This window comes from Saccopteryx bilineata, chromosome 1 (genome assembly GCF_036850765.1).
Source record: "Saccopteryx bilineata isolate mSacBil1 chromosome 1, mSacBil1_pri_phased_curated, whole genome shotgun sequence".
Classification (NCBI taxonomy): Eukaryota; Metazoa; Chordata; class Mammalia; order Chiroptera; family Emballonuridae; genus Saccopteryx; species Saccopteryx bilineata.
The window spans coordinates 238,380,031-238,404,170 of record NC_089490.1 but is presented as its reverse complement, the minus strand read 5'-3'; the positions used below and the strand labels follow the sequence as shown (position 1 = coordinate 238,404,170).

Sequence of the window (24,140 nt, the reverse complement as noted above, 5' to 3'; positions counted from 1 at the left end):
AGAATGCCTTAGATTCTCAAAGGCAGTAATGTTAATCTACTCTTTTTTTCATTGCTATATATACACATGATTAGGTGTCAAGTGGACACTCAACACATTGATAACACAGCTCCCTGCCACCTAATACACACACTCTAAGCATTAGAGAATATGATCAATAAAATGATTCTATCATGGCTTGAGATTAGTAAGGTCAGTTTCCCCTTTAAGCAGTCTGATCTGGAGAACACTATATTTTAACATCAGATGTCCATTATCACATGTTTCTAATTTCATCTGTCCATTTGATCAATGCCAGTAAGGAAATCAGTGGTGACCTTTACTCTGTGGACTTAGAATAGGGAATTGAGTTGAAAATTTACTCAGTTTTTTTATATGCAGCCTGAGTTAATTATTTATGCTTGTTGTTATTGTTGCTTTGAATGGTTATCACGTTCTTGTTGGATGCTGGTGTGAAGGGCATTGTCAATTAAGTAGTTGTGTTATTTTAGTATTATTCAAAAATATTTTAGCTTGTAACAAAAATATGAGGTTTGTTACAAAAAGGATGTAGACGGATGTTGTAAATAATTAACCTTTCCTTCATGAGAAGTATTGTGTACTTTAATGAGCAGTCCCCAGGGCTTTCAAATTGTTAAAAATCTTTGTCAAGCACACCACTGAAGATGAGATGGCAAGGCTTGGCTCTTTTTATCATGTTAATAACTTCAGGAGAACTCTATGCGGAAGGTAAAATTAATTTTTAATACTCTTTATTCTTTCAAAGTTACAAAAGGAAATTCTAACATTCATTTAACTTGAGCTCTTAATAGAGTCATTTCTCTGTGTCAGTTTTATAAAAAGCAAACTTCTTATAAATATAATTTGTTATCATATTTAGATAGATTCTGTTTCTTTGGAGAAAACTAATGAACTATCCTTATAGCAACATAACTTAGAAAAACGAAGCAAGACCTAAAACCGTTTGTATCTTGGTCTTGGGGGCCCAGGAAACCAAGCTCTAAATACTTTAAAAGAGTTTCAGTCCAACAGTACTGCCATTGAGAAGTACTATGTTAACCTTAATTCTTGTTTCCATTCCTAACACTGCAAAACTTAGACAAATTTAATTCTCTGTTTATCAAGTGAGAAAGCTTAATGTGGGAAATTTGAGAAAGAACTGCAAAGCATCAGAAAGACTTCCGGCTCTTGACCCTGATTTTTAATCTAATTTATTCGCTGGTTGAAGTTATTAAGTATTTATTAGTAGGAGGACCTTTTTATTTTATTTTATTTTATTTTTTCATTTTTCTGAAGCTGGAAACAGGGAGAGACAGTCAGACAGACTCCCGCATGTGCCCGACCGAGATCCACCCGGCATGCCCACCAGGGGGCGATGCTCTGCCCATCCTAGGCGTCGCCATGTTGCGACCAGAGCCACTCTAGCGCCTGAGGCAGAGGCCACAGAGCCATCCCCAGTGCCTGGGCCATCTTTGCTCCAATGGAGCCTTGGCTGCGGGAGGGGAAGAGAGAGACAGAGAGGAAAGTGCGGCGGAGGGGTGGAGAAGCAAATGGGTGCTTCTCCTGTGTGCCCTGGCTGGGAATCGAACCCGAGGACCTTTTTATTGATTTTGCAAACAAGAACACTTTTGATAGTGGAAGGGGCTCTTTTAATAATTGCTCAGGACAGTAGTGGTGAATGTGGACTGGTTAGGCAAACCATTAGGTATGGACGCTGTCATGATAAGAAATCTTTGTAAAGAGACTGCTTCATGTGAGATTAATGTACAAGGGAGGCTGGCAGTGCCCAGTTAACAGTGTTATTAGGCTGCAGGGACAAAAAACCAGGCAGGTCCTTAAACGTCAGCAAGACTGAGTATGCAAAGTAGGAAATCACAGCAACAAGACTTTTCCAAAATAAACACCTGAGAGAATTTGCTGAAATAAAATATCTTAACACATTATAATTGCCTTTTAACTGAATGGTTTACTACAAATTTTCTACCAATAAAAAAGGGAGGGGGTCTGCAATTAAAATTATGAAGGTGGCCCTGGCCGGTTGGCTCAGCGGTAGAGTGTCGGCCTGGCGTGCAGGGGACTCGGGTTCGATTCCTGGCCAGGGCACATAGGAGAAGCGTCCATTTGCTTCTCCACCCCCACCCCCTCCTTCCTCTCTGTCTCTCTCTTCCCCTCCCACAGCCAAGGCTCCATTGGAGCAAAGATGGCCCGGGCGCTGGGGATGGCTCCTTGGCCTCTGCCCCAGGCGCTAGAGTGGCTCTGGTCGCGGCAGAGCGATGCCCCGGAGGGGCAGAGCATGGCCCCTGGTGGGTGTGCCGGGTGGATCCCGGTCGGGCGCATGCGGGAGTCTGTCTGACTGTCTCTCCCCGTTTCCAGCTTCAGAAAAATACCAAAAAAAAAAAAAAAAAAATTTATGAAGGTGAAAGTTACACAGGACACATCGTATTTGATACCTGTAATTCTACAATAAGATAATATGTACACGAATATCTCCTTTGGTTTTGTTTTTCTGTCTAAATCAGGATGTAAAAGCCGGCTGCTGTAGTTGTCTACAACATATGCCATGAAGACATTGCAGTGTTCTGGCAAATGCTCTATTTATTATATTGTTATAATCATAACAAAAAAAATGTAAGCCGCTTGTAGACAGGGAGCACACGCTCATGTCCCTACCCCCCCCCCCCCCAAGTTGACGTAGCTTATGGAGAAACCCATCTGCTCTGCGACTCAGCCGTCCAACACGGTGGCCACAGCCACACAGGGCTATGGAAATATGGCCGTACACAGTTAGGAAGGAAAAACAAAGTCAAATATTTTTTAACATATTAGGGCAAATGAAACCTATTATTCAGAGTAACCTCCAATGGTTCCTTTATGCATGTGGCTTACTAGAAACTGTAACATCCCATTATAGCTTGCAGGGTGTTTCTCTTACTACAGGAAGCACTGTTTTATAATGTTAGCAAAAGCTTTCTTTTTTTTTTTTTTGCATTTTTCTGAAGCTAGAAACAGGGAGAGACAGTCAGACAGACTCCCGCATGCGCCCGACCGGGATCCACCCGGCACGCCCACCAGGGGGCGACGCTCTGCCCACCAGGGGGCGATGCTCTGCCCATCCTGGGCGTCGCCATGTTGCGACCCTCCTGGGTGTCGCCATGTTGCGACCAGAGCCACTCTAGCGCCTGGGACAGAGGCCACAGAGCCATCCCCAGCGCCCGGGCCATCTTTGCTCCAATGGAGCCTTGGCTGCGGGAGGGGAAGAGAGAGACAGAGAGGAAGGCGCGGCGGAGGGGTGGAGAAGCAAATGGGCGCTTCTCCTATGTGCCCTGGCCGGGAATCGAACCCGGGTCCTCCGCACGCTAGGCCGACGCTCTACCGCTGAGCCAACCGGCCAGGGCTAGCAAAAGCTTTCTTGAAGAAGCAGCCTGTCCAGTTTCCATCTGTCTGTCGTTACGTGTCGGAGTTGCTTGCCAGTGAATTCCTATTGAAAAGGTTTGTCACGAAAGTATGTAAAAACTTAGGTAATAAAAATAAGGACTAGCCAATGTCTCTGCAGACGCTTTACAATGACACGTCCTGTGACTTGGTGACCAACGTCATGGCTTTCCACAGCGTGTTTCAGCTTTCAGCTTGATTCTTTCCCCATCTCAGAGAGACGCTGTGGCCTTCCCCATGTGGAGAACGGGAGGATTGCCCTGTATTACTACACTTTTGAAAGTACTTACTTTCCAATGAGCATCAACCAGAAATTGTCGTTTTCCTGCTTGGCTGGGTACACGACGGACCAGGGGAAGCAGGAGGAGAGGACGACCTGCACGGCCGCCGGCTGGTCCCCAGAGCCCAGGTGCTTCAGTAAGTCTGTGCGCGTGCGCACTCCGGTCTCTGTCGCCCATGTCAACCTGTTCGTGAATACAAGGGGCCAATAAGATGCGCCAGGTGGTCAGTCCTTTCGGTGGACAACAACAACGACTGGCCCAGTGTCTTTTTTATTTTATTTTTTTTACAAAAAGATGGTGTATTCTGAAATTCTATCAATAACGTTTCTCATTACAACATTATTTTGTTTATTTGTTGTTCATCATTCCCTGGAAATTGCTGAAGTTGTCATTCATCACAGGGCAAGGAAAAGAGACGCAACGGAGTTACTTTCATGATGAGAACACTTGTGTAGATAACTGTGCAGAGGAAGCCAGACAAATGCCTGATGTCTGCAGCATTAGTTAAGGACCCATAAAGTAGGAATATGCTTTTTTTATTTATTGAGTGAGTGGTTTTAGAGAGAGGGAGGAATGGAAAGAGAGAACCATCAATTCGTTATTCCACTTATTTACACGTTCATTATTGGTTGAGTCTTATATGTGCCCTGACCTGGGATTGAACCCACAACCCCGGTGTATGGGGATAATGAGCTACCTGGCCAAGGCAGAATGTGCTTTCATTAATGATGCTAAAAAAATCATCAGACGTGGAGGACTTAGAATAACAGAAAGTAAATGCAAAAAATTGTTTTTATTTGTCATTAAGGATAGTGAAAAGCTCTGCATATATTTTCTAAAAGTAGACACAGTAGAGGTAGAAATGACTATAAGAACTGAAATTAGTGAACCCAAACAATGCCAAATTGGAACCGTGTTTAAATAAATCTGCTGCAAAACATGCAGGTCATTTCCAAAATTAAATAAAACCAAAAAAAAAATTAAAAAAAAAAACAAAAAAACCAAGGAACGGTCGAGTGAACGTTTTTTTCCCCTAAAATTCCAAGAATAATATTAAACTTTTGCCTTTCATTTTACAACTTCATAGAAGACAAGCTTCATGTCATCAAGTTAACCAAAGAAATGTTTTTTTCCCCGTAGAAAAATGTACTAGGCCTGACCTGATAAATGGTTATGTCGCTGATGTGAAAGTATTGTACACAATTCAAGAGAACATGCGTTACGGCTGTGCGTCAGGGTACAAAACCACTGCGGGGCAGGAAGAAGAGGTGGTCCAATGTCTCGCCGACGGATGGTCTTCTCAACCAGCCTGTAGGAAGGAACATGGTACGTGCCTAGCAATCCTTTCCCGGAACTGAAGGTAAGAACTTCTGCGGCTGTTACTTTCTTCTATAGATGGGCACTTTTGACATAATCATCATGTCTGCAAATGTAGGAGGTTATTATGTTGTTCTTCTCAAATGCCTGTTGTTTCCTTAATGACTCCCACCACACAGTTAATCAGGCTGGTTTTTTTTTTTGTTTTTGTTTTTGTATTTTTTCTGAAGCTGGAAACCGGGAGAGACAGTCAGACTCCCGCATGCGCCCGACCGGGATCCACCCGGCACGCCCACCAGAGGGCGATGCTCTGCCCCTCCGGGGCGTCGCTCTGTCGCGACCAGAGCCACTTCAGCGCCTGGGGCAGAGGCCAAGGAGCCATCCCCAGCGCCCGGGCCATCTCTGCTCCAATGGAGCCTCGCTTCGGGAGGGGAAGAGAGAGACAGAGAGGAAGGAGGGGGGGGGGGGGTGGAGAAGCAGATGGATGCTTCTCCTGTGTGCCCTGGCCGGGAATCGAGCCTGGGCCTTCCGCACGCCAGGCCGACCCTCTACCACTGAGCAAACCGGCCAGGGCCAATCAGGCTGTTTTCACTTTATACTATTACTAATTTGAAGTGAAATAAAAGGGGGAAAAAAAACCTTAGTAAACCTGTGTCTTGCAATGTACATACATTACTAATTCCTTTTCTAGAAAAGATGATGTACAGTATTTTTTATTGTAAACCAATAGTAGAGACACTTAAAATAATGCAATACTTTGAACATGCATGCTTTGTTAGTGTGTCGTCAGTTGTTTAAACCACACAGATCCGCAGGTGGCACATCCTCAACAACTGCTGCCGCACGTCTTCAGTTGGACTGTGGCCTTTGGTCACGTACACTAGACTCAAATTTTAAGAACAGGAGGCAGTTGAACGCAGGACACAAGGTGTGAGCAAACAAGGAAGAGAGAGCCTAAGCACACTTTGACTATTTTTTAAATTTTTTCCAACGGTGGATTCCGCCAGATTTAAGATTCAGTGAAAACTCATTTGGCAATTTCTGTTTTGCTTTTCTAACGTTTAGTGCTAAAGTTTGTAAGATATGTAACTGTGCTTCCTCTTAGAGACGTGCTTGGCTCCTGAGTTACATCATGGAAAGTATTCCACCACACAGAAAACATTCCGAGTGCGGGACACAGTGCGGTACGAATGTGACCCTGGCTACCACGCGGCTGGGGGAGGGACGACAGAGGAGGCCGAGTGTCGCACGTACGGGTGGTCCCTCTCGCCCAAATGTACCAGTAGGTGCTCCTTTGGAACCCAGTTACCTCCATTGAAGACGTCCTCTCAGACAGAAGGGCTTTAAGTTGCGATGGAAATTATGCTCAATTTTATCTGCCTCCCCTTTTTTGCTTTTAATTTTAATTACCTTAACAGTAGGCTTTGATCCTGGAAAGCTCTCTAATAGCAAAAAAGTTCCTTGTAGTTCAGATAATTAAGTTAAAGTAAGTAAGCCTAATGATATTTAATAAATATATCAATTGGCAAGCTTTTTTTATTCCCTTTTTTTTTATATAATAAAATCTGGCAAATTGACTAATTCCTCTTCTAGATATGGCATGTAAGGGATAGGTGTATTGTGTTTTACTGGGAAAAAATAACCGTCTTTGTATTTTATATATTTTTTTCATTTTTAGAATTAAAATGCTCTTCTTTAAGATCAACAGAAAATGGTTACTTTCATCCTGTCAAGCAAACCTATGAAGAAGGAGATGTCGTGCAATTTTTCTGCCATGAAAATTATTTTCTAAGTGGCTCTGACTTAATTCAGTGCTATAGCTTTGGCTGGTACCCAGACTCTCCTGAATGTGAAGGTAATTTTTTAAATTTCACACTTCTGAATAAAATAGCATGTCTCTCCCTCTCTCTCTCTTTTAATAAAATGCGTCTACTTTACTTTTTAAAGTTCTAATTATTTTTTTCAATTACAGTTTCTATTTAATATTATTGTGTATTGTTTTAAGTGTACAGCATAGTGGTGAGATGATCATATACTTTATGTGGTGCCTCCTGATATTTCCAGTGCCCACCTCACACCATAGAGTTAGTAGCCAAAATATCACCCCTCAGTCAGCTCTACTTCTACGGAAAGAAGTCTCTGATGGTATCTAATTTTTGTTCTGAGTGCTATTTTTAAAAAAATAAATATTGTCCGTTACATTGTTGCTGTTTTCAGCAAACTTTACTACAGTTAATCTAAGGAAATCTTACATTTTGTATTACATTGTAGAATGGATATGTCTCTTAAACTTATTTTTAAAATGAATTTTCAATCTCTTACTATAATGAAAACATTTTTTTCTTTTAAAATAAGAATTACTAGATCCAATTATCCCAAGCTGGCAGCTTTGCAAGGGAACTTTCTTATTTGGCCACATATTTCCTGATGTGAAAATAAAGTCTTCATAATCGTGGGGTAAAGAGCAGAAAAAGCAACGTAACATCAGAACATGAAGGTGAAAAAGAGGCCATGGGAGGAGCTTTCTAGCCTAAGATGTTACACTGTGGTTAGGGTTCTACCACTGATCTGTTCAAGCAGGTGGTATGACTCCCTTGTTAGGAGACATCAATTCAATAGCCGTTTCATCACACCTACAAAGTGAGGTGAAGGAGGCCCTAGTCGAACACGCAAAACAGATAGGAATAAAAAAAAACCCCAATGTGACTGAGTGTCTGAGACAGTTAGGTAGAAAGGATGCGACCAGACCTTACAGATGCTGACAGGTACGGTGACGGAGACCGCTCAGGGCAGAGACAGGCACTATGACAACTGGGTCAGAGAAGATAAACAGGAGTGGGAGGAATGGGAGGATTAGGAGGGGTGGGGAGACAGCCCGGGCTTGATAGCCTCCATTTCCTCTGTAATATAGAACACGGGGTCATGACTGACAGGCCGGCGGGAGACAGACAGAAAAGTCCAAGTCGGAAGAGAGTGGAGGAAGGTTTGAGACAGGTGCTAAAAGGCACCCAAACGGGGGTTGACCACGGCTTGGCAATGGGAGTCCCCAGAGCTGTTGTAATTCTTCCAATCCACCCAACAATAACATTCGTGCTTTTAAAGTGAATGCATTACAAAGTTCTCCAGGGTTGCTCAGCAGTCTGGTGCCATGGGAGAGAGGGAAATGGTGGGCAGGTTGTTGCGTGTTATTTAAAAAACAATGGGTGTCACACTCCTCATCAGATCAGTCAGCATGCGCGCACACTCATCACTGTCTCTAGTCACTAGTTGTTAGAGGTAGGGGGCAGTGTCCTAGGCTAGATAATGCTTCCCCACCCCACCTCTTCCTCCCAGCCCGGAAGAGCTCCTTCTGGGGTGCGGAGAAGCAGAAAAAGGTTTAGCTACAGAAGAGGAAGTTGGTGTGACAATGAAGGGAAAGGTTGGAGTGGCTGGAGGGAGGGCAGGAGCTGCAGATGCGGGCTTCTCCTAAAGCCACACAGCTCTGACACCCTGATGGAAGCCCTGGGACACTGAGTCTGGACATTTGGCTTCTGGATCTGCAAAAGAGCATATTTGTGTTCTTTTTAAGCCACTAAATTATGCCACAGAAGCCACAGGAAATTCACACAGCCAGTGTTTTAGAATAGTTAAGAATAGATTCTAATTCCATCAGAGGGACACAGGTTGAGGAATAGATCCTCCACTTACTAACACTCTGCTTACTTCACAAGTTTTAGTTGCACTATAATAGGGTAGGTGCAATTGTTCACACTTCATAAAGCTGTCTGGGGATGCGAGGTGGTCGTGAATGTAAAATGCTTGCTGTGTTAGGTTTCTATTGGTACCAAAGCACATCCTCATGACCTGAGCGGCTTGCACGTGCTTGAATTACTGCACGGTGTCTGTGGGTCAGGGTTCTGGGCAGAGCCTAACTGGCTCCTCTGCATCCACGTGTAACAAAGTGGCAGCTATGGTGTGGATGGTACTGTGGTCTCCCACGAGGCTTGGCTGGGGAACAGCGGGCTTCTCCACCCATGTGGCCTCTGGAGGCATTCAGGGTTTTGCCGGCTACTGAACTGAGAGCCTCAGCTTCCTCCCGGCTGCCCATGGACGGCTGCCTATTGCCTTCTAGAACCTCACAATGGGGCAGCTTGCTTGGAACAAAACAAGCAGGGAAACAGAGTCTCTCAGTAAGGAGCATCTAACGTTCTGTTGCAAATCAATGATCCATAAAACATACCCATCCATCCTGTTCTCTTTGCTGCAGCCTATTGTTTTGAAGCCAGTCTCACTTCCTGCTCATAGGGACGAGCAGGACACAAGAATCAAACAACAGAAGGTGGAGGTCAAAGGGGGTGACCCCAGAATCTGTCTCCCTACTTCTGGGGTTTGTGCCTACTAAATCTTAAGGATTTTTTTTGTAATTATATGACTAAATATGCTGATATTCTTCCCATAAGGAAGAAGAAATCGCTGTCCTCCACCACCTCTGCCTCTAAACTCCAAAATTCAAACCTACCAAACCACTTATCGCCACGGAGAAGCCGTTCGTGTAGAATGTGAACTGAATTTTGAGGTTCAAGGAGCAGAAGAAATACGTTGTGACAACGGGAAGTGGACCGACCCTCCGAAATGCATCGGTTAGCAGCCCCCCCCTTAAGTCCATCCCTCTGATGGAATCGGCATGTGTCGCTAAAATGGTCCTTTCTCTCGAAATTGTGCTTTTTCAGAAGAAAAGGAGAAGATTGCCTGTGGGGATCCACCCGTGGTTGAGAATGGGGCCGCACACCGGCACTCTGAGATTTCTTACAGTGGAGCCCGGGTGACATACACCTGTAAAAGCGGCTATCATCTGCGTGGACCAAAAGAAATAATTTGTAAACATGGAAAATGGACACTCCCCCCTGAGTGCATCGGTAGGTGTGCAACAACAGCGTTGATCGTGAAACCTGGTGTGTAAAATTTTTCAGCCTCTGTTTAAAATCCACATCTTTCCAACAAAAGAACATTGCTTAGAACGGAGAGAAACTGCCGTTTCTTGTACATATAGGGAGCCATCTGTAGTCCTGCCAGCAATGGGAGGAATTGGGAAACTTAACTGATTTTGAATTTATGGTAGGACTAGGCACGCTCACCTGACCTGTTTGACGCCAGGACACAAGTGACCATGGACTTCATTAGAGAAAACGAATAAGGGCATGTTGGGCTACTAAGTTAGGATAGAGCACTCTGATCCCGACTTTGGGTCAGTCCTGCTGATGTGACTTTCACCTCTAGCCCTCCACCCACCTGAGACGTGTCCCAGTTTTTCATTTCACCCAAGGGCACAAGCAGGCTCCATTCCCACACCTCGGTGCTCCCCTTTCTGACCTCCTTCTCACTCCTCAGCCAGGCCCTGGAGAACTCTGCACAAACGTGTGTACAGAGGTGATTCATGCGGAATAGAAAGCTATGAACGATCCTACAGAAATGAGCAGAGTGAGAGGGAGACTCTGAAGAGAGAGAAAGATGGAAGATTTCATCCCTGGGCAGACTGCAATCTGAGGCAAAGGGAAATGAGAAGGAAAAAAAAAAGATAGTGGATAATGACAAGGGGAAGGTGTAGACTTGACCATAATGATCAGGTTGAAAACTATTGCTTACATTTCTGTACCTTTTGAGAATATCTATATCACGATTCCTTCACAAGCAAGACAAGTAAAAAAATGGCTATCATCGAGCAAGGGCAAACCATTTGCTGTTTAATTTTGCTTAGTACATTTTAAAAATATCTGAGCTCAATAATAATATTTGAGCTTCTTCCTGGTGAAATTAGAAATCAGTTGTCTAAATGATATGGTATGAATATCAAGACCTGATGAGATGGGGAACTATATTATATTGCTCTGCTGTGATAAGTTCATATTACTTCTTTTTTTTTTTTTGTAATTTTTTTTTAAATAATTTTATTTTTAATGGGGTGACATCAATAAATCAGGATACATATATTCAAAGATAACAACTCCAGGTTATCTTGTCGTTCACTTATGTTGCATACCCATCACCCAAAGTCAGATTGTCCTCTGTCACCTTCTATCTAGTTTTCTTTGTGCCCCTCCCCCTCCCCCTTTCCCTCTCCCTCTCCCCCTTCCCCCGACCCCGTAACCACCACACTCTTATCAATGTCTCTTAGTTTCACTTTTATGTCCCACCTACATATGGAATAATACAGTTCCTGGTTTTTTCTGATTTACTTATTTCACTTCGTATAATGTTATCAAGATCCCACCATTTTGCTGTAAATGATCCAATGTCATCATTTCTTATGCTGAGTAGTATACCATAGTGTATATGTGCCACATCTTCTTTATCCAGTCATCTATTGACGGGCTTTTTGGTTGTTTCCATGTCCTGGCCACTGTGAACAATGCTGCAATGAACATGGGGCTGCATGTGTCTTTATGTATCAATGTTTCTGAGTTTTGGGGGTATATACCCAGTAGAGCAGGGGTCTCAAACTCAATTCTGCATGTGGGCCGCAGAGCAAGATCACAGCCGTTCGGCGGGCCGCACTAGGTCTACAAAAGGCAACTGTTACGCAACACTTTTCCACTGCAGTTGAAAACAAAAAAAAATCAGTACAACAAGCACAATCATACATGCAGTTTACTCAGAGTCTCAAAACAACCAGAAACTGTAGTTCGCATCACAACTGCTGTTAACTAAGCTAATATCTAGCTAGGATGCTAGAGAAATGAAAAATACAAGTAGGCCCCTAGGCTTACTTAATTTTATCCAAAATATTTTGAACTTCGTGGATTAGTCTGCAGGCTGCACAAAATTGTTCGGCGGGTCGCGAGTTTGAGACCCCTGCAGTAGAGGGATTGCTGGGTCATAAGGTAATTCCATTTTCAGTTTTGTGAGGAACCACCATATTTTCTTCCATAATGGTTGTACTACTTTACATTCCCACCAACAGTGTATGAGGGTTCCTTTTTCTCCACAGCCTCTCCAACATTTGTTATTACCTGTCTTGTTAATAATAGCTAATCTAACAGGTGTGAGGTGGTATCTCATTGCAGTTTTGATTTGCATTTCTCTAATAACTAATGAAGATGAGCATCTTTTCATATATCTGTTGGCCATTTGTATTTCTTCCTGGGAGAAGTGTCTGTTCATGTCCTCTTCCCATTTTTTTTATTGGATTGTTTGTTTGTTGTTGAGTTTTATGAGTTCTTTGTATATTTTGGATATTAGGCCCTTATCTGAGCTGCTGTTTGAAAATATCATTTCCCATTTGGTTGGCTGTCTGTTTATTTTGTTATCAGTTTCTCTTGCTGAGCAAAAACTTCTTAGTCTGATGTAGTCCCATTCATTAATTTTTGCCTTCACTTCTCTTGCCATTGGAGTCAAATTCATAAAATGCTCTTTAAAACCCAGGTCCATGAATTTAGTACCTATGTCTTCTTCTATGTACTTAATTGTTTCAGGTCTTATGTTTAGATCTTTGATCCATTTTGAGTTAATTTTAGTACAGGGGGACAGACTGTAGTCCAGGTTCATTCTTTTGCATGTGGCTTTCCAGTTTTCCCAGCACTATTTATTGAAGAGACTTTCTTATCTCTATTGTGCGTTCTTGGCCCCTTTATCAAAAATTATTTGACCATATATATGTGGTTTTATTTCTGGGTTTTCTATTCTGTTCCATTGGTCTGAGTGTCTATTTTTCTGCCAATACCATGCTGTTTTGATTGTCGTGGCCCTATAATATAGTTTGAAGTCAGGTATTATAATGCCCCCAGCTTCATTTTTTTTCTTTAGGATTGCTTTGGCTATTTGGGGTTTTTTATAGATCCATATAAATCTGATGATTTTTTGCTCCATTTCTTTAAAGAATGTCATTGGAATTTTGAGGGGAATTGCATGAAATTTGTATATTGCTTTGGGTAATATGGCCATCTTGATTATATTTATTCTTCCTAACCAAGAACAAGGTATATTCTTCCATCTCATTATATCTTTTTTGATTTCCCTTAACAATGGTTTATAGTTTTCATTATATAAGTCCTTTACATTCTTTGTTATGTTTATTCCTAAGTATTTTATTTTTTTGTTGCAATTGTGAAGGGGATTGTTCTTTTGAGTTCGTTCTCAATTGTTGCATTGTTGGCATATAGAAAGGCTATTGACTTCTGTATGTTAATTTTGTATCCTGCGACCTTACTGTATTGGCTTATTGTTTCTAATAGTCTTTTTGTGGATTCTTTGGGATTTTCGATGTTTAGGATCATATCATCTGCAAAAAGTGATACCTTTACTTCTTTTCCGATATGGATGCCTTTTATTTCTTTGTCTTGTCTGATTGCTGTGGCTAGAACCTCTAGTACCACATTAAATAAGAGTGGAGAGAGTGGACAACCCTGTCTTGTTCCTGATTTAAGGGGGAAAGCCTTCAGTTTAGTGCCATTTAATATGATGTTAGCTGATGGTTTATCATATATGGCCTTTATCATGTTCAGATATTTTCCTTCTATACCCATTTTGTTGAGAGTCTTAAACATAAAATTGTGTTGTATTTTATCGAAAGCCTTTTCTGTGTCTATTGATAAGATCATGTGGTTTTTGTTCTTTGTTTTGCTGATATGGTGTATTACGTTAACCATTTTACGTATGTTGAACCATCCTTGAGATTCTGGGATGAATCCTGCTTGATCATGATGTATTATCTTTTTAATATGTTGTTGTATTCGATTTGCTATTATTTTGTTTAGTATTTTAGCATCTGTATTCATTAGAGATATTGGTCTATAGTTTTCTTTTTTTGTGCAGTCCTTGCCTGGTTTTGATATGAGGGTTATGTTAGCCTCATAAAATGTGTTTGGAAGTATTGCTTCTTCTTCAATTTTTTGGAAGACTTTCAGTAGAATAGGAACCAAGTCTTCTTTGAATGTTTGATAAAATTAGCTGGTATAGCCATCAGGGCCTGGACTTTTATTTTTGGGGAGGATTTTAATGTTTTTTTCTATTTCTTCTCTACTAATAGACCTGTTTAGGCTTTCTGCTTCTTCTTGACTCAGTCTAGGAAGGTTGTATTGTTCTAGGAATTTATCCATTTCTTCTAGGTTGTTGAATTTAGTAGCATAAAGTTTTTCATAGTATTTTACAATAATTCTTTGTATATCTACGGTGTCCGTGGTGATTTCTCCTCTTTCATTTTGGATTTTGTTTATATGAGTTCTTTCTCTTTTTTCCTTGGTAAGTCTTGCCAAGGGTTTGTCAATTTTGTTGATCTTTTCAAAGAACCAGCTCCTTGTTCTATTAATTTTTTCTATAGTTTTTCTGTTCTCTATTTCTGTTCATTTATTTCTGCTCTGATTTTTATTATCTCCTTTCTTCGGCTGGTTTTGGGTTGTCTTTGTTCTTCTTTTTCTAGTTCCTTAAGGTGTGAAGTTAAGTGGTTCTCTTGGGCTCTCTCTTGTTTGTTCATATATGCCTGAAGTGATATGAACTTCCCTCTTATCACTGCTTTTGCTGCATCCCATAGATTCTGATATGTCGTATTGTCATTTTCATTAGTCTGTATATATCTTTTGATCTCTGCACTTATTTCTTCTATGACCCATTCATTTTTTAAAAGTATGTTGTTTAGTTTCCACATTTTTGTGGGATTTTTTTTCTCTTTTTTGCAGTTGAATTCTAGTTTCAAGGCTTTATGATCAGAAAATATGCTTGGGCCCTGGCCGGTTGGCTCAGCAGTAGAGCGTCGGCCTAGCGTGCAGAGGACCCGGGTTCGATTCCTGGCCAGAGTACACAGGAGAAGCACTCATTTGCTTCTACACCCCTCCGCCGCACCTTTCTCTCTGTCTCTCTCTTCCCCTCCCGCAGCCAAGGCTCCATTGGAGCAGAAATGGCCCGGGCGCTGGGGATGGCTCTGTGGCCTCTGCCTCAGGCGCTAGAGTGGCTCTGGTCGCAACATGGCGACGCCCAGGATGGGCAGAGCATCGCCCCCTGGTGGGCAGAGCGTCGCCCCATGGTGGGCGTGCCGGGTGGATCCCGGTCGGGCGCATGCGGGAGTCTGTCTGACTGTCTCTCCCTATTTCCAGCTTCAGAAAAATGCAAAAGAAAATGCAAAAAAAAATGCTTGGTACAACTTCGATTTTTCTGAATTTGCTGATGTTGTTTTTGTGGCCCAACATATGGTCAATTCTTGAGAATGATCCATGTACACTGGAGAAAATTGTATACTCAGTCATTTTGGGATGAAATGTCCTGTAGATGTCTATCATATCCAGGTGCTCTAGTGTTTTGTTTAAGGCCACTATATCTTTATTGATTCTTTGTTTGGATGACCGATCTAGAGCCGTCAGCGGTGTATTGAGGTCTCCAAGTATGATTGTATTTTTGTCAGTTTTTGTTTTAAGGTCAATAAGTAGCTGTCTTATATATTTTGGTGGTCCTTGGTTTGGTGCATATATATTAAGAATTGTTATGGCTTCTTGATTCAGTGTCCCCTTAGCCATTATGAAATGGCCATTTTTTTCTCTGAGCACTTTTGCTGTCTTGTAGTCAACATTATCAGATATGAGTATTGCTACGCCTGCTTTTTTTTTGGATGTTATTTGCTTGGAGTATTGTTTTCCAGCCTTTCACTTTGAATTTGTTTTTATCCTTGTTACTTAGATGAGTTTCTTGTAGGCAGCATATAGTTGGATTTTCTTTTTTAATCTATTCTGCTACTCTGTGCCTTTTTATTGGTGAGTTTAATCCGTTTACATTTAGTGTAATTATTGACACTTGTGAGTTCCCTATTGCCATTTTATATCTTGCTTTCTGTTAGTTTTGTGTCTTGTTTGATCCTTCTCTTTCGTTTTTCTATCTTTTGTTTTTATTTGGTTGTATTCCATACATCTTTCCTCTGTTACTATCTTTTTTATCTCATGTGCTTCTGTGGTGGTTTTTTCAATAGTGGTTACCTTTAAGTAATGAAAAGGGTTCCTACCCTGTTCATTATAGCGCACTATTTTGTGAGTACTTTTGCACTTCATCGTCCTTTGCTACTGTTAATCTCCATCCTCTCCCCCCCTTTCTTTTTGTTGTTGTCACAGTTTAAATTTGGTTTTATTGTGTTCTTCTTGGAGCTTTTACTTGTGGCTTTGTTTTTTTTTTGTTCTTTGTATCTGATTGGAGAACCCCTTTTAGTAATTCCTGGAGTGGGTTTTTTTTTTTTTTTTTTTTTTTTTTTTTTTTTTTTTTTACAGAGGCAGAGATAGACAGGGACAGACAGACAGGAACAGAGAGAGATGAGAAGCATCAATCATCAGTTTCTCGTTGCGTGTTGCGACTTCTTAGTTGTTCATTGATTGCTTTCTCATATGTGCCTTGACCGTGGGCCTTCAGCAGACCGAGTAACCCCTTGCTGGAGCCAGCGACCTTGGGTCCAAGCTGGTGAGCTTTTTTTTTGCTCAAGCCAGATGAGCCCACGCTCAAGCTGGCGACCTCGGGGTCTCGAACCTGGGTCCTTCCGCATCCCAGTCTGACGCTCTATCCACTGCGCCACCACCTGGTCAGGCGGGGGGGGGGGGTTTGATGATAAATTCCCTCATCTTTTCTGTATCTGCGAATATTTTTATTTCTCATTCATATTTAAAGGATAGCTTTGATAGGTATAGTATTCGTGGCTGAAAGTTCCTGTCTTTCAGGACTTTAAATATTGGAGTCCACTCTCTTCTAGCTTGTAGAGTTTCTGCTGAGAAATCTGATGATAATCTAATGGGCCTTCCTTTATATGTTGTATTCTTCTTTTCCCTGGCTGCCTTGAGAACTTTTTCTTTGCCGTTGGTTTGTGCTAATTTCATTATGATATGCCTTGGAGTAGGTTTTTTGAGGTTAAGAAAACTCGGAGTTCTGTTTGCTTCTTGAATTTGAGGCTTTAGTTCTTTCCACAGGCTTGGGAAGTTCTCATCTATTATTTGTTTGAGTATGTTCTCCATTCCATTTTCCCTCTCTTCTCCCTCTGATATACCTATTAATCTTATGTTATTCTTTTTGATGGAGTCAGATAATTCTTGTAGGGCTATCTCATTTTTTTTTAATTTTTGAGTCTCTTTCTTCTTCTCTCTGTTGTGCCTCAAGTTGCTTGTCTTCTATTTCACTAATCCCCTCTTCTATCTGGTCTGTTCTATTAGCTAAGCTTGTTACCTTGTTTTTCAGCTCGTGAATTGAGTTTTTCATCTCTGTTTGATTTGTTTTTATAGTTTCAATTTCCTTGGAAATATATTCTTTGTGTTTGTTGAGTTGTTTTCTGAGCTCCCTAAATTGCCTTTCTGTGTTTTCTTGTATATCTCGGAGGATTTTTAGGATTTCTATCTTAAATTCTCTGTCATTTAGCTCCAAGGTTTCCAATATATTAAATTTTTTCTCCATAGATTTTTCCTCATCTAGCTGTGTTACCTCTCTTTCTTTTGTATCCATGATATTCGATTTTCTCTTCCTTAATGGCATCTGAGGGTGGTTTTATTGATAGTATTAATGAGATTTAATAAAGAATAAAAAGTTAAAAAAATAAAAAAATAAAAAAGAGTTGTTGTTTTTTTAAAAAATTAATAATGAAATAAAGAAAAATAAAATTAAAATTAAAAAAGGAAATTATCCCCCCCTTTTTTTTCCTCTCCTCTCCTCTCCCCTCTTTCTTGAGAAAATCTTGTGGTGAACTGTGAATTATATTGTACTAAATAGAACAAACAATGCCTGTAATGGAGGGCCTGAATTAGGGAGAAGTAATAAAGGGGCAAAAAAAGAAAAAAGAAAAAAGAAAAAAAATGGCGTATGGACCCACAAAAAGCAAATAAGAAAAAAAAATTGGGTCAAGAATAAAATGATTTGCTTTTAGGTGTTGGTTGACTAAGAGTTATGATGAGAGGGATCAGAGGGAAACAGGAAAATGGGGGGACAAATTAAAAAATTACTATTGTATTTAGTGGAACAAGAACTAGATAAAATGGAGAGCCAGGGATGGGAGCACTGCTAGTGTGTTAAAAAGGTGAAGTAAAAACCCCCCAAAATGCCACAAACATAAGTTTGCGTCCCAGATAAGATATTGTTCGTTATTGAGGTTTGAATGAGAGGAGATGTAAAGGAGAAAGGAAGAAACTAATATAGAGGGAGAAGAGAAAGAGAGAGAGAGAGAAAAAAGAGGGAACCACTACAAGAAGAAAAAAGAAAGAAGAGGAGAGGGAGAGAGAGTTAAGGGTTTTGGAGTGCAACCCTCATAGAGAGAAAGGAAGAGGAAAGAAAAGAAAATGGGAGATGTAACACTTATGGGTAGTGTAGTTCAAGGAGAGGAAAGAGTAAGACCAGCAGGGAGTTAAATGACAAAATTGGAGGAGGAATAAAAAATATCAAGAATGAAGATAAGAGAAACAAACGAACAAATATAATAAAATGGGATAGGCTATAAAGTCTGCGTATTATTCTTGATTTTGAGAAGTTATCTTCTTGCTTTTTCTTTTCTCTCCCTCTTCCTGGTCGGTGACTCTGTACCTCGGGTTCTGCCCCTTTGGCACACTCAGGTAGAGGTTTGCAGTTGATAAGTCTCTATGGCGATGTCGTGTATTGTGCTTCAGTCTCGTTGGCATTCGAGGCTCATTAGCATTTATAGGCTCCACCAGTGAGAGAGTACGTGTTCCTGTAGCCTTTCTCCTAGTCTTTCCTTCCTCAATTAGTAGCCTGATAATCCAGCTATGGGGTTGCTGCTGCCTCTGCCTGGATAGTAAGAGGCTCAAAGAGCTGGCAACTCCCCACTCTATTCCCACTCAGCACAGGGCTCTGGGTAAGGCTCAGTCAGTCAGAGCTGCTAGCATAATCAGGCGGGGCTTCCGCCCACTCAAAGACCTCTGGCTCTGCCATTCTGTGGGATAACACGGACGCGCACTGCTGAGGCACTCGGAGGAATCTCTCGCTCACTATCTGCACGCGCAGACCAGGATATCAGGCCGGCCGCCTCACCTTCTGAGTGAAACCCCTACCTGCATGGAAAAGTTCCGGCATTGGAATTGGCTCTTGCTCTGTCCCCGTGCGTGGCTTTCCCAGGGCGCTGGGGTGGCCTGGAGAATCCGCTTTCAGCCCACACAGAGGCCTCTGACTCTGCCCCTCTGTAGGGTAATGGGGGCGCCCACTCCCGAGGTGCTGGGAGGAATCTCTCTCACTCTCCGTGCGTGCCGACCAGGATATCAGGCCAGTCGCCTCACCCTCTGAGTGAAACCCCTCCCGCATGGAAAAGTTCCAGTGTTGGAATTAGTTCTCGTTCCCTCTCCGTGCGTGGCTTTCCCAGGGCGCTGGGGCGGCCCTGAGATTCCGCTTTCGGCCAACACAGAGGCCTCTGACTCTGCCTCTCTGTGGGGTAACATGGGCACACACTCTCGGGGCTTTGGAAGGAATCTCTCGCCCACTATCTGCGCGCGCCGACCAGGAGATCGGGAAAATGGCTGCCCCGCTTGTCTTTCTTTGTCTGGGTTTGGCGCGAGTGTTAGCTTGTATTGCCCAGGTTGCCACAGGAACAGTTTTTCCTCAGCTTGGATCTCTGTGCCACAGCCTGGTTCGGCCGTTTGTGCCGCGGCCTGGATCTATTCACCCCCTTTGCCCGCCTCAGTTTCTATATTCTCAGTTCCCAGTGAAAGCCCCCCTGTTTAGGTTAGTGAGGAAGGTGGAGCATTTCTTACTCCCTATTTCCTTCGGGGTTTGATTATATATTTAGCCAATTTTTCACTCGACCATACCTTCGGGTGTATTGCGAAACATCTGGAGCCTCCAAGGATATGTTTTTCTGATTTGGTTGAAGATCTTGTTGAGTTTTGGGGGAGATTTATTGGTATCGCTTCCTTTCGTGCCATTACTCTGACGTCATCTCCATATTACTTCTAAAATAACTTTTTCTCTTAGAAAACGATGAGACGTGTAAGCCTCCCCCTGACATCGTGAACGGGGCTGTTGTCAGTGGGTTATCGGCCAGCTACACAGTGGGATCCTCGGTGGAATACAGATGCAACGAATATTATTTATTGAAGGGGGCACAAAGGTCTCACTGTGAACGTGGACAGTGGTCACCCCCACCTGTTTGCTTAGGTAAGATAGAAAATACACATAAAATATATATAAAATATTTTCAAGAGAGGAAGACAGGAAGGGAGAGAGATGATAAATGTCTAGTCATAGTTGCTTCCCTTTAGTTGTTAATTGATTGCTTCTCATATCTGCCTTGACCCAGGGGGCTCAGGCCAAGCCAGTGACCTCTTGTTCAAGCCAGAGACCTTGGGCTGTGCTGAATTTTTTTAAAAAGCTTTCTCCCTGGTTTTATTGATACAGTTGACATATAACATTGCGTAAGATGAAGGTGTACAATGGGGTGATTTGATGTTCTTATGTAGTATTGTGAAATGATCACAACAGTTAGGTTATTTAACATAGCCTTTACCTCACCTAATTACCATTTTTTGTTGTTATTTTTCATGAGGGCATTTAATATCTTCTCCTTGGTAACTTGTCAGCATATAAACCAATATTGTTAACTAGATATAAAGAACATACCACTTTTTTACTTGTCAGATAAGTAAAAAATTTAATAGAGGACTTTGTCTTGCAGAGCCATGCACAGTTAATGGGGCCGACATGCACAGAAACAACATTGAGATGAAATGGAAGTATGAAGGAAAGGTCTTGCACGGAGACTTAATAGATTTTGTATGTAAACAGGGATTTGATCTATCTCCATTGACCCCGCAGTCTGAATTATCTGTGCAGTGCAACAGAGGGCAAGTGAAGTATCCTGTATGCATGAGAAAAGGTAAAATATTAGTGTTTTCTGACAATTTCTCAGGTGATCTCTGTTGCCACTGGGGTTCCAAGTATGAGACCCAAGGCAATGCACCACCACCCTCTTCTAATCTATATAATAAGAAAGGGTCTGATCAATTTCCCATCAACACATACCCTTACATAGGATGCCTATGCCAACATGACCTAATGTCTATAAATCAGTTCTATAGAGGGAGGAATCCAGAAGTTTGATAAATACCACAAGACTATGAGAGGATTGACCACCCTCATTAGAGCAATCAACTGCTGTATAAAATATTGCTTTCCTTAGGGTGTGTTGGGGAGTGTTCTCTCAGGAAAGGGCTTGATATAGGGTGACAGATTTTGCATATTCCTTGGACTTAACCCTATGACTTTTAAGAAGAAAAAGAAAAGGAAGAGAATAAAGCAAGTGTGGCCTCAAGAGGAATCTCACACACTTTGATTCTCAAGTAGGTAGAAAGGGAAAAATAATATCAGGATTGTTAATACTTGGCTAATTTCACACATGTATTTAATAACTTAATAGGGTATTCTAACTGCGATAGCAAATTTTATTGTATGAAGCTATTGTAGAAATGTTCTCGATATTTAACAATTATTTGAATGCTGTCTTGTAAACACTTTCCCATGAACTATTTCATTGTATTTTTGTAGCAAAGATGAGAGCACTGGGTCCTGATTATAGCCACTTATTGTATACATTTTTGCAGAATCTAAAGGAATGTGTTCATCTCCTCCACTTATTAAAAATGGAGTTGTTATTAGTTCAGCAGTCGGCCCTTATGAAAACGGTTCTTCCGTAGAATACAGGTGTTTTGAATACTATTTCCTACAAGGATCTAGAGAGACCTACTGTTTAGACGGAGTGTGGACCGCACCACCATCATGTTTAGGTATGTGCTGTGGTATTTGTCTCTGTTTAATAAAATAAAACCACATATTTTCACATTTTGTTCCTTTTGAGTTGTTACAACAGTACTATGATTCTTAATGTGCTACATCTGTGTTATTTTGTTAGCGAGCCTATTTAATCACTGGTTTCTCTTCTTTCTTCAGCAATATTCAGCCCATTTGTGAATGGGCTGAATTTTTAAAACCTGTGATACCTGTCTGTTGAGTCAGGGGCACTGACCTCTCTTACCTTAAATTGGCAAATAAAAAATGACAACAGCCACCACAACAATATTTGTGTGGTGTGAATGAATCAAAATTATACCTTTTTTTTTTGTCAGATTGGCAAAAAATATATTTTTGGGTGCACCGCAGAATGTTAGTGATTAGCTTCTTTGCACCTTGAAATGAAAAAGGTTGAAAATTGCTGCCCTTGATCCTAAATAATTACAGCCCACTTCACTCTAACAAATAGTTGTTAAGTACACACCACCTGTCAGGTACTGGTTTGATAGGGGGTGCTATCACAGTGCACAAGGGTAAATATGTTAGTAATTTTCACTCAGTGGAATTGGTACCATCATAGAAAACATGAGTTACAGGTATGGCCACCTCAGTCTCGAAAGATGAAGCATGCTAAGCTCTTATTCGCTGGACATCATCCTGGAGGAAGCTATATCTAGCAAGGACCATAGAGAAAAATGGCAGGATGTTTGCTGTGAGCTTTGAACATGTGTTCTGAGTTGAATATGAGCTCTAACTACCTTGCCCCTTCACTTTCTGGAAATGTGAAGGTCGTCGTGAGTAGGCAACACAATGCTTCCTTGTCTTACCACAATGTACCAAGATCACTTTTTACCCCCTTTTTCTTTTTCAGAGCCCTGCACAATATCTTCAGTTGAAATGGAAAAGAATAATTTACTCCTGAAATGGAATTTTGATAATAGACCATATATTTTCCATGGCGAGTATGTGACGTTTCTTTGTAGACGAGATACTTACACGGCTGGGTTATCTGTTACTGGATCTGAACTCCGAGTGCCATGTGACAGAGGGCAGTTAACATATCCAAGATGTATCCAGAGAGAAAGGTAACAAGAGGCTTGTCCCTACTCCTATTTTTTGTTTTGTTAATATTATTAGTCAAGAGGTTCAGCATGTTGTAAGTTTCAGAAACACTAGGTTCTACAACATTTACACTTTATGGTCATTATAAAGAAAAAGAGTAATTTTCTTTCTTTTTTAAAAAGAACTAAGCAAGCTAATAGAAGTATTCATTAATTCAACAGATTTCTGAGTTGTATGAACTCAAAGTATTGTGTGCTATGTGATACACATGACACTTAGGCAATTTGGTAAATCAATCAGTATGTGCAATATAAAAATGTGGCAAAATTAACCTATGTGTTCTGAGATAGAAAATCCCATTTTCTCTACCTTCTCAGCCTAGGTTCATGGATAATTAATAAAGATTGGAAAGACAGTTGCACAAATCTTTCTACTGATTAAAGAGCATGTCAATAATGATTAAAATTATGGTATTTATTATCAGGAACAGATTTCTATGTAAAAATTTGGAATCATTTACCTAAGTGTTTCCTCATATGACAGTTTTAAAAATACTTTTTATACTTCTTGGTAAATAGAAAATACCCTGTTTTTTTTTAAATACATTAAAATAATAGAATAAAATGATGAGTGTAAAACTTTTCTTAATTTTTCACTATGATAAAAATCAGAACAGAAAAATGTTATATGCTATTTAAATGCATTAGTGGACCTTGGATTTCTAATTCCTGAGAGAAAAAAAAAGTAAATAACTTAGAAAAATGGGGGTGGGGAGGAATGGTGTTAATGTAGTAAATGACATTGAGTTTATAAAAAGGAATTGTTGGCATAATTTTTCAAGTGTGGTTTTATGCTTTAGAAGTGCCCAGTCAAAACAATGACTAATATCAAAGACAAAGGGCTAAGACTGTAATAAATATTTAACCAGAAATGATGCTTATTTCAAAAATGTTTCTCTCCTGATTTCTCTCTCTCTTCAAGGATGCTGTCTTATCAAGACCCTTAAGGGCATAAGTGGCAGAAAGAAGTATCATATTTCAACACATCATGAAATCATTTGAGAAACCTAATTTCTAAAAGAAAACTGTTGGATTAGACATCTCTAAGTTTTCATTTGCCTGGAGATTTGCATCTAAATCATTGATGATGAAATTTTCTTATTCTGTAAATAAAAACCAGCACAGGTTCTTTTATTTCTCATTCAGATGATTGGACACACAGCCTCATCTTGACTGCGTGTCTTCCATCTCTTATAGTATTGATCTATGCATCCAAACATTTCTGTCTTCTACTGTGCATTTACTTCCATGACTTTTAATTTAATCTTTAAGCCAATATTAA

The 24,140-nt window shown here is 41.0% G+C and overlaps 1 protein-coding gene across 1 annotated transcript; it reads left to right on the top strand.

The window, feature by feature from the left end:
• The first annotated feature begins 508 nt into the window (after window positions 1-508).
• On the top strand, window positions 509-23,992 carry F13B (coagulation factor XIII B chain). Its single transcript, XM_066238446.1, has 12 exons — window positions 509-729; window positions 3,649-3,849; window positions 4,854-5,039; window positions 6,136-6,312; window positions 6,709-6,885; window positions 9,470-9,649; window positions 9,740-9,925; window positions 19,926-20,108; window positions 20,626-20,826; window positions 21,551-21,733; window positions 22,609-22,822; window positions 23,781-23,992. The coding sequence occupies exons 1-12, from the start codon at window positions 666-668 to the stop codon at window positions 23,803-23,805; spliced, it is 1,977 nt and encodes a 658-aa protein (XP_066094543.1). The 5' UTR covers window positions 509-665; the 3' UTR covers window positions 23,806-23,992.
• The last annotated feature ends 148 nt before the right edge of the window (window positions 23,993-24,140 follow it).